Source organism: Mchenga conophoros, linkage group LG7 (genome assembly GCF_057382185.1).
Source record: "Mchenga conophoros isolate Kocher_MC1m ecotype Shallow Benthic linkage group LG7, M_conophoros_male_GT1.1, whole genome shotgun sequence".
Lineage (NCBI taxonomy): Eukaryota > Metazoa > Chordata > Actinopteri > Cichliformes > Cichlidae > Mchenga > Mchenga conophoros.
In genome coordinates this window covers 20526281-20540931 of record NC_140532.1, presented here as the reverse complement: position 1 = coordinate 20540931, position 14651 = coordinate 20526281, and the positions used below count along the sequence as shown (strand labels likewise).

Below are 14651 nucleotides of genomic sequence, written 5' to 3'. Positions count from 1 at the left end.
AGAGTGGAGAGAAAAAAATACAGCCTCATATCGTAAACAACTTTTCTGGCCGTGTTGCATCGACCACTTTAGTGTAGCTTGTCAAAGTTTGGTTTGAGATGCATGGACTTTGAGTTTTTGCACTAGTGTTCAATATTCTCCTGCAGTGAAAAATTCCACTGCAGAAAACCCCAAAAATGTCAATTTTGCCACAGGCAGCAGACTCTAAATAAGATGTACCCACAAGACACTTGACTTAGGGCTGTTACTCCCCTTTTTACCTGCCAGGACAAGCTCACTTTCTCAGTGTAACTGCTGCTACAGCACCTCTATGGGTACCAACAGGATAACCAACAGCTACACTAGAAATCAAGGCAGCTCTGTTTAATATAAAAACTTCTTTTTGAAATAATACCAGCAAATAGATTCTAAACGTCATAGTGTTTAAATGTTAGAGATCTCATATTGCCTGGAATTTGAAATTGTGATTGTGTGAACAAGATATTGTAAAATAAATACGTAAATAAATAAAGACTCTCTTTTCTAAACTCTAACGGGTGGCTTGATGCACCCAATCTGTGCCAAAGAACTGGGTTGGATTACCTCAGGATAATTGCAGTGAGATTACAATCAAAGTTTTAATTAGACTGCAGCTACAGTTGGTTTACTCCTGCCTGGGTGTCGATTTACGATCTGTTAATTAAGAATTAGCGCATTAGCCTTCCCTGTTTCGCTCTCCCTCTCGGAAGCACACGCTTTTATCTTGCATCTTAGCGAAGGTTTTAGTTCTGTTTCTCACACCAAAACTGTTTGAACACCCCACATTAACCCACAGAGAGAGCTGTGATTTTATCTACACCTACGTGGATGTGTACTCAAATCCATGATTAGTTACAAAGAAGAAACACAACCTTGTTATGCTTTTCAAAGGTATTTTTAATAATCTTGAACAGGTATTTTTACATGATCTATACAGTAATTATATCAGCAGTGTAATGTAATAACTTTACATGCAACTTTTTCCAAGTCTAAGTCTCAAAAGTCAAAGTCACAACACCATAAAACCTGAATAAACCCTCTAAATTTTGGAATCAGATAAAATTACTGTCATGTTCCCAGTTCTGCTCCAGTCCTGCCTGACTATATATTAATTAACTGAGTTGAGATTAAGAGTAAAGCTGATATTGTTGGACATTTTAATGAACAGCGAGTTCTGTTTTTAATACAAATGTGACAAAGTGTTCTGTTTTTAATGTCATCTAGCCTTTTCAAAGAACCTTTTTTCTTTAGACCTGTTTTGACTGTGGTGACTTGCAAAGCTTTGAAACCACTGATCTAAAAAGGGTTATCTAGACCTGACAGTCTAAATACTTATCTTTTCAAGCATGCAGCTGATTTTATTATTGAGCCTGTTACAGCTGTTTTTAATCTGAGTCCCTAGAATAATATGATCCCTAATACCTGGAAAGCAGCCTGTGTTTGCCCCTTATTAAAATTTGGGGAGCCTCGGTGATTTAAATAATTATCCCCCTGCATCCACACTTTCAATGTGGATCCAACTCTCAGTTGAAAGAGTGCTTGGTTGACAATAAGACTGTAGGTGAAACCCAGTCTGGCTTTAGACTAGGTCATAGTACCGTAACAACAAATAGGTCGGTGACAAATTATATTAATATCATTAATTCCTTGGACAGGAAGCATCTGTGCCGTCTCGGTTGCTAATCCATCAAAGGCATTTGATTCTGTAGACCAAGCTGTTGTTAGGCTCAGTGATGTTGCTTTCAGTGACGGGGCTATTGCATGGCTCAGGAGCTACTTGAACCAGCTATCTGTATTAACACTATGTTTATACAGATGGATACATGTCAACATTTCAAAAGGAATCCCCTAAAGTTCAGTTTTAGTTTGTTTTGATAATGGCTCTGTTTAATTTTCTGTTTTTTATTCATAACGTTGGGAAGCTAAAGTGGACATTTATGCAGGTGACACAATACTTTACTCCGCTGGCTTCAGTCTGGATCAGATGGTAAACGGACTGATTCTTATATAGCGCTTTTCTACTCTCTTGGAGTACTCAAAGCGCTCTATACAATATGTCACATTCACCCAATCACACAAGCACTTTCTTCTAAACTACATTTATACTCCGATGGATGAATCGGAGAGCAACGTGGGGTTAATGTCTTGATAGTACCCTTCAGAACAAGGATAAAGCAAGGATACTTGACATCCAGGAGTCAGGAAACCACTAACCTTCCGATCATTAGGTGACCTGTTCTACCTCATGAGCTACAGCCACCCACAGTTATCATTGCATCATTGCATAATGCTGCTTTCCAGAAAGCATATCCAGATCTCTTACAAAAAAATTTTTTTTATTTGCTAGGCATAGACTTTATTGAAAGAGTATCAACCAACAAATTTTTAAGTATTTATGCACCTAGTAAGAGAGCACCTAGTGCATTCTTAAATTCTTCATTATGCTCACCTTTACCTTTCACATATTTACATACATGCTGCCTTCTCTGCACTTTACATTTCATAATAATATCATTTTATAATCTGGTTTCTTGTCCCTCATTAAGCTGTGCTGTTGTAAGGAGACAACAGCACTGGTATATTTGTACACCCTTTCTTATCTGTGTAAACTCCTGAAACAGCAGCTACTAATTTGCACTCCTCTGTAGGATTTCTTCTGAACTTGGTAGTGCAGACTTCTCTTTTTTTGAATGTGTTAGTCTCCCTTGGAGAGTTCAGAGCTATTATAAAGTCTTCTGCGTTTGAAGAGTGCGAGTGTTATTCATAAGCTGGACTCTATGTATTTATTCATTCTATTTTTATATTAGGTTCATGTTGTGTTAACTTTGACCTGCTTTATTTCCTCTTATGTGTACTGAGTTATAATTCATTTATAATTTGTAATTTTGCAATGGTGCACCATCTTGGACAGGCCTCCCTTGCAAAAGAGAGAATAATCTTGAGGGATTTCCCAGTTAAATAAAGGCTAAATAAAATAAATAACAGTGGTTGAATTAATGTGGATCGTTTTATAAATTACAAAAGGACTAAAGACTCCTAACTGAAACCCAAATCAGAAGAGAGATTTTCATCTCATCTATTAAATACTTCTAACAAGCTCTGGTTTGTAGCTTGTTCACTTGTTTGATTAGTAAGGCTTAAGGCTTGAAATTTCTCAAGAGATTTGACTTTGAAAAACGGATCAATTTAAGACATGTAATGCTTATGCTCAACAGTAGGGGGAGGTAGCGTTCTCATGAGGGTGGTCTGTTGGGTACACGAAGAAAAATGAGACCAAGAATTAGAAAGCATAGAGCAGTTCGCTGTATAGAATCAAAGAAAATCACCTTTTGTGGGTTTTAAAGACATCACGTAGAAAATATTTTCTAATTTTCGTTTCTTATGCTGTTTTTTCTCGTGCTTGTTTTGCATGGGTGGAATCAGAGACCACCCAGTTACAGTCAAATGTATAAATTTATTGCCTATTATATATATATATTCAGAAAAGTCGCATTGCGCTATAAATACATTGCTTTTCTCACAACTGCCAAAAAAGCATTGATAATATGAAACATCAAATCATACGCGTAGGGAAAACCGTCTGTAGTAGGACTAAGTACATCAGGAGCTGCTTTCTGTCTATCCGGTGCGATTCTATCTGAGTGGACATTTTTATTGTTTTGATTAGGAAAATATTCTGGGCAGCTCCAGCTAGAGGGTGCGTTATCTAAGGTTAGTTTCCACACAGTGGCTTCCGTTATATCCATATAAAATATTTAGATTCCTGATGTATCAAATCACATGTCAAGGTTAAATGAAAACAAAGGCTTTCGATGACCCATCTTCATGCTAATTGATTGCTAACGCTAGCTAGGAGCACACTTCGCAATCAGCTAAGAAGTTTAATGTATTAGTATTAGCTTGTTACTTTTGATAATTATCATTTGAATATGTCTCCCTTTTTTAGTCGATTGATTGCCATTCAGCTGACACACAGCCAAAGAGTGCAGTTTGCCTGTAGCAGCTGTTAGCTTTGCCTAGTAAGTGTATGTTAGCATCATGTAGCAGCCAGTATAGTTCGCTGTTCCTGCTGGCCAAATGGATTATTGTTTATTCATTTAATTTTAGCGATACATCAGTATAATAGCCCACATAAACATCTAGCTACAGTAAGTTAAATGTAAGTCTAATCACTATCTGGCCTAGCGTGTTACTGTTTAAACATACTGCTTCAGGGGATAGGCCGCTAATGGCTAAACGCTAATGGTTGATTATCACACAGAGAAGATCCCACATACACGTATATAAACGTCGTTACGACTGACAGAGAGCTCCTAAACCTAACAGCTTCCTGTGGTGTGTAATAATTTATAGCTACTGCTGTGTAAAATATAGGAACATCGGTTGGCCTAGGTACCTCCTTGTACCAAGGTAAAGCTGTATACTATAATAAAGGACAAAGCGCACTCTGGTATATGCCTTGTGGTGATCACATGCTGCTTGAATATGCCACCATGTAAAAAGTGAAACTATTAAACATCATATTTTATCTCACAGATTGTGATAGCGGACCATTTTATCTGGAGAAAAGAGCTTTGAGTCATGCATCATGTGCTAAGGTCCAGCAGAGGGCACTGTGGCATAGCCTTTTTCTGCTACACAGAGCATCGTTTAGTCTTTTCTGTGCTCTTTTTTTCTTCTTTGTGAGATTTTTTTTTTTTTTAGTCAAACCCGGCGTCTTACAACCTAACCCAGAACTCCTAAAGTAAAATCAAATAAGCTTCCTTGGATGACAGACAGGGGATAAGTTTGCAGAATGACTGGATTTTATTATCACTTTTTCAGGGTCTTAAAAAAAAGTCTAAGAAAGAAAACCCTGGCTTACCCTTCTCTTCTGGGGGGGGGGGCTTTCCATAAGAGCTTTTTGAGGTAGACTGACTAATTCCTCTGTGACTTTTCCCACAGTATTTAATGGCAGAGGGCAGAAACCACATCCAGGCTAAAGAGGTGTATTTCCCATTTCAAAGGAGAGGTCAAAGGTTAAAATGCACAGTGTTGCTCCTATATTTAGAGCTCAACCTGGGCTGCAGCTGCCTGAATCAGCACAGGTTTTAATTCCGTGCTATCGCCATTCATTTGGTGTTTTTTTGCAACGATGCTTTGTAGTGTTTTCAAGTGGGTTAGAGGCTCCCAAAATATGGCGATTCCAAGTTAATCTCATTTTTTTAAGCACTGATATTCAGTGAGTGAGTGCGGTTTTATTGAGAGAGTGTTTTAGCACGTTGAGTGGTGTTCTCTTATCTCCAAGTTTAAGGCAATACTGCCACACTGCTGCTGTTAAAAATAGGCTGCGTTAGTGCTTGAGAAGTGAATGTGTTGTGTTTTTCTTTTTTCATTTACTTGCTCAATTGTGATTGATAGCAGCAAGACATTTCTATTAGAGGAAATGTGGCTGGCCAAGAGACTGTTTTGCAGCCAAACCTGGGTGGAGTTTGGACAAGAAGCCGATCAGTCTCAAAATGCTTAACCCACCTTTGGGCAGCAATCTATGGCCTAGTTTTTCACCTGATCTTTAGGTTAACTAAACATTGGTCTTTTGAGATCGTATATTCATTTTTTAAAATAGTTTATTGGCTGTGTCTGCTGTGAAATGTTTTTTGTTCTAACATCTAGTGTTTTCCTCCAGATCTAATCTTCCATCGTAAGAGTCATGGATGAGCAGACAGGCTCACCTGGAGCCAATGCTGACAACAACAGCCAGAGAAACGGAGATGAGGTAAGAGGTGAACACACAGATATCGAATGATCGAAAAAAAATACATATATAAATTAATAAAAAATTCCAGTTCACACTAAAAGAAAGTCTTGCCAGTACACATCAGGGTAGAACCCCTACGTGAACCTTTAAAACATGTTTGTTTTTGTTTTCTGGCAGAAACCCCGACGTGGCAGCTGGACCAAGGGGAGGAAGAGGAAGAAGCCAATGAAGGACAGCAACGCTCCCAAGGCCCCCCTGACAGGATACGTTCGCTTCATGAACGACAGACGGGAGCAGCTACGGGCAGAGCGTCCAGACGTGCCCTTTCCAGAGATTACAAGGATGCTGGGCAACGAGTGGAGCAAGCTGCCCCCCGAGGAGAAGCAGGTCAGCAGAGAAGTTTGAGACAGGATTACACAGTGAGCCCACAGTGGTGGAGAGACATGTGTCAAAACATTTCTGTTGGCATTTCTTTCCCAGTTGTATGCGAGTCTGTTTTAAGATTACCTGCAAAAGCATTCAAAAACAAATCTCTATGTTTTCACTCACGTCCAACTATGGAGTGCAGCTTTTGAGAAAGCAGTGGAAGAACATGAAGAAAACAGAAGCAAGCAATATTCATCTGGAACATGCCAACACAGACTAATTTTTCACTTTGCACAAAAACGACTTAGGGAAAAAGTTCCCTTAGAATCCATAGCAACCGTGTGTTTGCAGCTGACAAAGAAACTCTGACGGCCTCTAACAGATTGTATTGTCGAAGCTTGATGCCCTCAGATGCAATACAAGAACAGCAGAAACGAGCATCGTCTTATGATTGAAGCATTTGGAGTTTTGCTCTAACAGATTAACTTTTTTATTCCAGTCCCAATCTATAGATGGACCACTGAGCTTAAGATGCACATTTAAAGATCCGGCAGAACCGTAATCATTTTGGAGTCCCTTTAGCTCTCATGATCAGCTCACAAATGCTAGCAAAAGAGAAGAAAAATCCTCATTCTTAATCAAGTATTTATACTATTCAGTGTGGGAGTTTTTCTTCTTGCTATTTTTACAGAGAATATTTGAAATGTCTGGACATGTTTTGTTTTCCAAAGTTGGCAAAGAGCATGTGCAACTTTGCTGCCGATGTGTTTCACACAGAGTCGAAAGCTCAGACTGATTAGGCGGTATGCTGGGACGAGACCTCTGAATGGAGATGGTTTAATAAGCTTTTCTACTAATTATATTACAAGATGCTTTTTCTCCCTTCTGTGAATTGAGCGATTGTAGGTTATTAATATTGGAAAATTGCATTATTTTTTTTTTTTTAGTTTGTTGAAAAGAATTCATACTGATTAGGAATAATTACTCCCACTCATCTCACAATCTAACCCACAATCATCCTCCATCATATTTTGCACAAATCTTATTTCCAGCCTTTGCATCTAAGTCTCCCCGGCTTTTCTCACCTTTGTTTCTCGTCTCTGCAGCGATACTTGGACGAGGCAGAGCGCGATAAGGAGCGCTACATGCGAGAGCTGGAGAAGTACCAGAAGACGGAGGCCTACAAACATTTCACCAGGAAGGTCCAGGAGAAGCAGAAGGGCAAGAGGCACAGGGGAGGTGAGATCTGGTCAGAAAACAGCAGGGTGGCTGGTTGGCATCGAATGCTGAAAATCAAAAGTTTGGCTCGTGGCCCACCATCCATTAGGGTCTGCTGTTTGAAAGCTTTTGGCAAGTGAGTTACTTCCTTTGTCTGATGATATTTGGATAATCCAGCCTTTCTTTGGTGCGCAAATCCCTTCCAGACAGGATGACTCACATAAACGTGTATCTAATGAAAATCATACCGTACAGTGAGCAGTCAGTGTGTTCTTGTGGTTCCTGTTTGTCTTTTCAAATCATTATCACACAAAATGGAAGTTTGAAAATGTTGAGTTTTGAAGGAGTCCTTGAACAGAGAACCAAATGATTATTTAGAGCTTTTCTTTGTAAAATCATATCTCATTAGAGTCTATATATTTTTTTTGACCAATATAGGATTTATAAGACTGATATCAATACTGATTTTTGGCTGATATTTTTTCTTTTTTCCACACACATACAAAGGAAAATAAAAAGATTTCCCTAACACTCCCTAGCCAAAATACGCAACATTAACATTCGTAACATGCTCCAAGTGTGTTTTTCCCCGTCTCCTTTTTAAATTTTTAAATGTATTATATTTATTGGACGTTAAAAATACAAATGCAGATATACCAGTAAATGGCTAATATCAGTCGGACACTAATTCTCATTAATACTTTTGTGATTTTCTGCTTAAGTGAATAAAAATACTAATAAGGCATACACATTAAGTCGATTGTGACAAAACAAAACTATCAAATCTTTTCTGATTAACAAAGACCCCTAACATATTTCTGCTTACAGTTTAGTAATTGAACATATTTCAGTATTTAGTAAAACATAAATCACAACAAATTCTTTGTTTGTTCCTCATTCAGCGGAAAAATCGAAAATGATACTTTGCAACTTCTTAGTTGAATTTACGATTAATCGTTAGAAAATCGCGATCTCGATTCATACTTATGTGCGATCTCATTTCCAAATGACAACGATTAAAAAAAAAAAAAAAAAAGACGATGACGATTGTACCGCATTTTGATCCGGGACGTACTCTGCATGAAAACAAGCGCTCACTCTTCCTGCTCAACAAATGACAAGGGCGGAGCCTTATACCACGTGATACAGAAGCTGTGCTGTGTGATGCTAAAATTAGCAGGGAAAAAACAACGGAGAGCACGTCAGGGATGACGAGAAAGTGACAGGAGGAAGAAAATCCGTCCCGGTCAACCACCCAAACATCAATAACGGGAACCTTATACAGCGCTTCCCTATACGCGTCGAACTCCCGCAGGCACAAAGAAATTACGGAGGCTATCACTTATCACCTGACCAAAGATATGGCTCCCATCAACACTGTGCAAAACGAGGGATTTAGGAAAATGATCAACACCCTAGACAAACGCTACACAGTGCCGTCCCGCAACTATTTTTCTATTGTTGCGCTACCTGCTCTATACACGCAGTGTCGAGCAACGGTGGAGACGGAATTTCAAGCAGTACAACATTTTGCGGCAACGACAAAACGTGAGACATTTGTTGTTTTTATGTTTATTTATTGTTTCTATGTTCAGTCTCAACTGTTACGAAGTTGATGTGCAGTTAATAAGTGCAATAAATATTTATACTGGAAAAGAGAATCGTGAGAGAATCGTGATCTCAATTCTAAGCCAAAAAATCGTGATTCTCATTTTATGCAAAATCGTGCAGCCCTAGTTGAGCTCATGAGTAACAGTTCAAGGTAAGGCCCTAGAGGCCGTTGCTTTGCTTGCTCGACATAAGGGCGGCATTACCTCTCCTTCAGCTCTCTCCTTTTAAATCCCAGAAATGTTAACCACACAAACAGCTGTGCTCTTGAAAAAAAATTACGAGAACGTGATCTGAACTTGATGCCCTGCTTTGTTCCCGATGATTCACAATACAAAGTGCACTGAGAGGATTTATTCTGTCCTTACTTGAACTACTTTTGTTCACTCTGTCAGTTTGTGTTGTGGTAAAGACACACCTCTCCAGATAAATGAATCATTGGCTGTCCTCTTTGCTTCTTTCCTTCCACTCCAGATGTCGGACACCAGGTAGCCAACGAGGCCCTTCACGAGGTCAGTGACTCTCTGCTCGTTCACACGTACTCTGACTCTATCTTTTAAAACACTTCAAACACAAAGTTAATAATGAGATAAGATCACTCATTATGTTGAGGGGGATATCATTGTCGAGTAAAGAGGAAGACATGAGCACTTTATGTACTTAGTCAGCATTTTAGCGGTTGTAAAGAAAACAGAAGAAATGTTGGGGTCATGGTGTATTTACAGCAAAACGAAGCAAATGTGGCATTTTGTGAATCACATCTATATTGGTGCTAATGTAATTTTTCCATCATGGTCTCTTTATTAGTATTTATGAGGAAGCTGTAATAGCATGAAATGAAAGAGAATTAGTCATTAGTTGAAAGTTTTCTTAATATGTGTGTGTTTTCTGGCTTTTGTCACCCAGCAAACTTCTTGGGTTGTTTGCCCTCATCTTGCTCTGTGTGTTAAGTGCCTATTGTTGCGTGACTAAAGCGGGCTTAATCCTCTTTGGTGCTGTGTTTTTTTTGATCCAAACGCTTGTCTTGTACTAACTGTGTAATTCGTTTTTATTAAGTTCTCTGTGTGTTTAAGAGGTTTCCTTTGTAAGTCTTTCAGCACACTCTGAAGGGTTACAGCCAAGGTGACTTGACTTGGAATCACAGATTCCTGAGGGAATACCAGTGTTTTGAATTTAATGAGGATTCAGCATTAATGTCATTATGTTAAGATGTGAGGAAAGATGATTCTTTTAGAGGAGGGGATTAAAGCTGTGCTGCGTCTTGCGCTTCTGTTTCAAAATGTATTTTATTGCAAATTTATTGCAAACCATTTCAGAGCCTTTGATATTGTAGAAGCACCACTGATGAGATTACGTCTACCTCCTCATTTCTTATACTGTATCACTGTATTTCCCCGGTGGCTAGGTATAAAATCAATTACCCACCCACACACAGCCCAGCTAGATAAATGACCACCTCTTTGCTGTCAGTCTGCGTGGCCAAGTGTTTTCACCGTTGAGCTTATCTCTTTCTGTCTCGCTGTCTCCGGTTATAAACAGAAGGATGCAGAAGGAAAGGACAGAACTGTGTTTGACATACCGATCTTCACAGAGGAGTTTCTAAACCACAGCAAAGGTAAAAGAGCTCCATCCCAACCTGCTGTCTTCTTAAAAATGATTATTTGTTTTTAAACTTTGTGTCCATTTGTCTAGTTTCTAAACACATTCTTCTGCTACTTTAAGGACCACCACACTTTATGGCCACTGTCCTAAAATAGCTCCGCTTGCAACTCACTGATGTCCTAAACTCTCAGAGCAAATGAAAAATTGATGTGTAGATGTATCATCTGCCCCAGAGCTCCCCCTGTGATCTACCACTGTTCTCTTTCTTCTGCATACGTTTCCCTGAACAGCACGTGAAGCTGAGCTGCGGCAGCTGCGTAAGACAAACATGGAGTATGAGGAGCGTAACGCAGCCCTGCAGAAGCACGTGGAGAGCATGCGCGGCGCTGTAGAGAGGCTCGAAGGGGACGTCATGCAGGAGAGGGGACGCAACGGGCTCCTTCACCAACACCTGGAGACCCTGCGCCAGGCTCTCAGCTCTAGCTTCTCCACTATACCCCTGCCAGGTGAGAGCACCCAGCACTATTCTGTGGATCCGGCATTCACAAAGGTGTCAAACAAAGATCGCGTTAATAAAGCTCTTTTTCCATTAGTACCTACTTGGGCCGAGTCGCCACGGATTGACTTGGATCGGCTGGTTTTCCCTCACAACCCTTGTTTGCATGCTTGTTGTCATAGCAGCGTAATTAAAATGTGACACGAACGCTACAACAAAGGTGGATGTAGTGGAGATATCAAAGATAGGCACGGCTGTGGCACTGATTCAGTCTTTGAGCACTACGGTCACCCCGGTGTGTCGGCCAGAACACCACTTAAGGCTAAATTGTCCCAGAGTACGAAAGGAGGAGGGAGCTTGAGGTTCCGTCTGAGGCACTTTATTGTCACCACTCTATTTCTGGGGCTGTAAACACAGCGGGTGTACACAAGTGTGTGTGTGTGTGTGTGTGTGTGTGTGTGTGTGTGTGTGTGTGTGTGGTTTCCTACAAAGGAAATAAACAAGGGAAATAACGATAAATAAAGAGAATAGACAAGTCAAATACTCAAATATAAACATAATACAACATAGTTAACATAATCAAATATAAAGATCAGATCACACTATGCAACTAAACAGTATTAGTGCGAGGTTAAGCAACCGTCAGTACACAGGAACTACTTCCGGTAGTTGTACAAAATAAAAGCGTCCCCCATCATAATCCGCTATAATGCTCTTATTGTGAAGGGCAAGCAGGACGCCATACTTCCGGTCTAACTTCGCTATTTTATTAATCCACATACCTAATTGTTCACTACAAACTCCGCCACTTCAAAGTAAACAATCACAAGCATCACATACAACATACAGAGAAGGTCTGATAACACAGGACTGACATTATGGACATACGAGCGACCGTACATGCGTCAACAAAGCTAAACCGGGGTAAGCTAACAACATAAATTAGTTTATGAAATGAGGGTGATCCGACATTAAACTGCCCACCTTACTAACCGGATGATGTCACTAGAAGGTGGGCTGGCCCAAACAGACAGAAGACTGAATATTAAATGAACTTATATAAACTTATAAACACCAGTAAAACTATTCTATGAACTTTGGGGCCTTTTATACAGTGGACGTCGAACCAAATATATACCTAGTATTTAGTACCTGTTTGCATTGTTTGGAACCCCGGCCGAGCAGGTAATAAAAAAGTAGCTGGTACCTAATGGAAAACCCTGCAAAAAAACAAGATAGAAATCCACTGCTTTTATTTCTTAAATTGTGCAATTGCACTTTTGGGCTCAGTGTGATGCTGATGAATGCACATCATAAACTGGTATCGACTTAAGATCCACTAACAGTATTTCATCCCTCGACACACACGAACCAGTGTAGTAAGATATTAGTTCTACAGTCACGGTTGAAGATGGTGAGCCATACATGCACATAGACAAAGTATTTATTTATTCCTTGAGCTCCAGAATCTTCTATTAATCCACACATTTAAACACGGCTAACTCAATTTTTTTGTTTGTAGACCATATTGTAATGAGCCTGGGAATCAGGGAATTCTTTATTTTAATGTAATTTATTGTTGAAATGGAATTTGCTCCCACTGTCTTTACTCTTGTTTCATCTACATTTAAAGTCTATGCTGAGTTCACAGCTGTGATGTTTTCCTGGTTTTCTCCCACACCTGTTTGAATGTCTTTCTCACAGCAGAGACACTGAGTCTGCAAACAGCAGAAATAGTCAGAACACTCCTGGAATTATTTCCTAAGAGCTTTGCACTGAAAGTTGATTGCAAAACGCTCTCAAGTCTAGTGTCTGAGAAGCTCAACAAAGACTGTAAGGTCTCTTGAACGAGAACTTGCTCAATTCATGTTTGTAGATTTTACTATTGTTTGTTGCACCTCTGCTAGTCGCAGAAGTTGGGACAGAGCCAAATTTATGGTTTAGTATGAGGGTCGCTTTGGGGAATTGTAGGTTAGCATGTGTCTGGAAATGCAGGAATCCGTTCAGAAGCATTTTTGACATTGATAAAGTCAACAGTGTCCAGCATGACCGTGTCGTATGAGTCGTCCTACTACGATGTGATTAATCTTGCTTGTGTTATCTATTCTTGCTTGAGAGACATATTTGGTCATATCTGTGCTTTTCTGTGAACATATTTGACCTGAAAAACACACTCTTGTGGGCCTACAGGCTGTGGCGAGACACCCACTCTTGAAACCATTGATTCCTACATGAAGAAGCTCCATAGCATCATTGTCAGTAACCCTCAAGAACACGAGAATCTCATCAACAATGTGAGAGAGGTGGTCAACCGCTTGGACAGGTAAGAGATACCTCCATCCTCCACTCCAATTTAGATTTTTTCTACATACTTGATGTAATTTTCACTTTACTCTCCTAGTTCATGTACAGGCCACTCTTATGCTTCTGCTTCACCACAGTTGAATGTTTTTCCTGTTTCATCTGTGAAGAATTTTAATCATGTGTTTTACTGCTGTTTGACTCAGATAATTGGATTCAAGTTCAGCTGATGCAATGGACTGACTCACAGGACATTAAACAGACGCTCCTTCCTGGTTTATGCCCTTCCTCTTTACGTCCAATCTTCTTGTTGATCTCTCATTTCAGCCGAGTTTAAAACAACTTTTGTTACTCTGCTAAAGTGATACAAGCGAGGGTAATGTAGCGTCACATATTTATTTATAATTTTTTACTTCTGTTTTTTTTGTAAACCTGTTCACACACTATTAACATAGCCATAGTTTGTTTTATAAAGTAATCAGAGAATATTTACAACACTTTTCTGTTGTTATTGCTCCTGTTCGGTCTTCACTGTCTGTTTATAGCAACCTCCAGAACAATATCTAAGTCATTATCAGATGTGTTGTCAGTGGATTTGTATTTACATGCCCAGGACATACTGTTGAAGAGACTGTCTTTCTTTCATGCTCTGTTGAGGTGAAAAATGTGCCATTCTTGTTTTCTTTTTTTCTGTGTGAAAAGTGTTTGTGTTTTCAATAAATGCATTTACATCACGTAAGCCTTCAGTTTGTTTGGAGAGGTTCGTGATATGATGGGGAATACCATATGTTTGCTCTGAAATCAGAGCTAAATACACAAGACACCATTGCCCTAGATTTCCAACTTCAAGCTTTTCAAGTATCTTTTAGCATTAGTGTAGTTTATTCTGTGGATTTAGAAAATATTCAGACCACTTACTTTTTGTACACATTGTTTAGAAATGGGGCAATCTGTATTTAATAAACCAACATGAAGCGTGAAAATGCATGTTTAGAAATATTTAAGATAAGAAAGAACTTTGTTAATCCTAATGCAAACACAAGTGTCACTGAAATCTTTCTCCTGTTTTCCAATAATATCATGAAAGTATTATCATTATAATAATATTAAGAGGCTATAGCTGCTTAAATTTTAATGCAAGTCTCTAAAAGCTCTGCATACATTATTTTGTTTACATTATTAGGTCTTGCAGTTCAGAATGAATGTAGAAAGTCTATAAACTGAATTTCTGTCTTCAGGTGTCCCACAGTCGTTTTGTGGTGTTTAAACACTATCCTTTACCCACTGTGGCATTGTGGTATATCA

At 39.3% G+C, this 14651-nt stretch overlaps 1 protein-coding gene across 4 annotated transcripts; it reads left to right on the top strand.

Annotated features, from left to right (window-relative positions):
* The first annotated feature begins 3445 nt into the window (after positions 1 to 3445).
* hmg20a (high mobility group 20A) lies at positions 3446 to 14085 on the top strand. 4 transcript variants are annotated; one of them, XM_085282826.1, is made up of 9 exons: positions 3447 to 3729; positions 5684 to 5773; positions 5933 to 6142; positions 7228 to 7360; positions 9422 to 9459; positions 10490 to 10562; positions 10840 to 11055; positions 13236 to 13368; positions 13553 to 14085. In XM_085282826.1, the coding sequence occupies exons 2-9, from the start codon at positions 5708 to 5710 to the stop codon at positions 13554 to 13556; spliced, it is 873 nt and encodes a 290-aa protein (XP_085138952.1). In that variant the 5' UTR covers positions 3447 to 3729; positions 5684 to 5707; the 3' UTR covers positions 13557 to 14085. The 4 variants fall into 4 exon arrangements, with proteins under 4 accessions (XP_085138951.1, XP_085138952.1, XP_085138949.1 ...); XM_085282823.1 differs by having other exon boundaries at positions 3452 to 3729; positions 10487 to 10562; XM_085282824.1 differs by lacking the exon at positions 3447 to 3729 and adding an exon at positions 3896 to 4037 and having other exon boundaries at positions 10487 to 10562.
* Positions 14086 to 14651: the final 566 nt, after the last annotated feature.

What these genes read in the sequence shown, in the direction of transcription:
- hmg20a (XM_085282823.1), top strand. Translation starts at nt 5,708, where the DNA reads ATGGATGAGCAGACAGGCTCACCTGGAGCCAATGCTGACAACAACAGC. An exon ending in TGCCCCCCGAGGAGAAGCAG is followed by an intron (nt 6,143 to 7,227) that starts GTCAGCAGAGAA and finishes TCGTCTCTGCAG; the next exon opens with CGATACTTGGACGAGGCAGA. An exon ending in CTCCACTATACCCCTGCCAG is followed by an intron (nt 11,056 to 13,235) that starts GTGAGAGCACCC and finishes GTGGGCCTACAG; the next exon opens with GCTGTGGCGAGACACCCACT.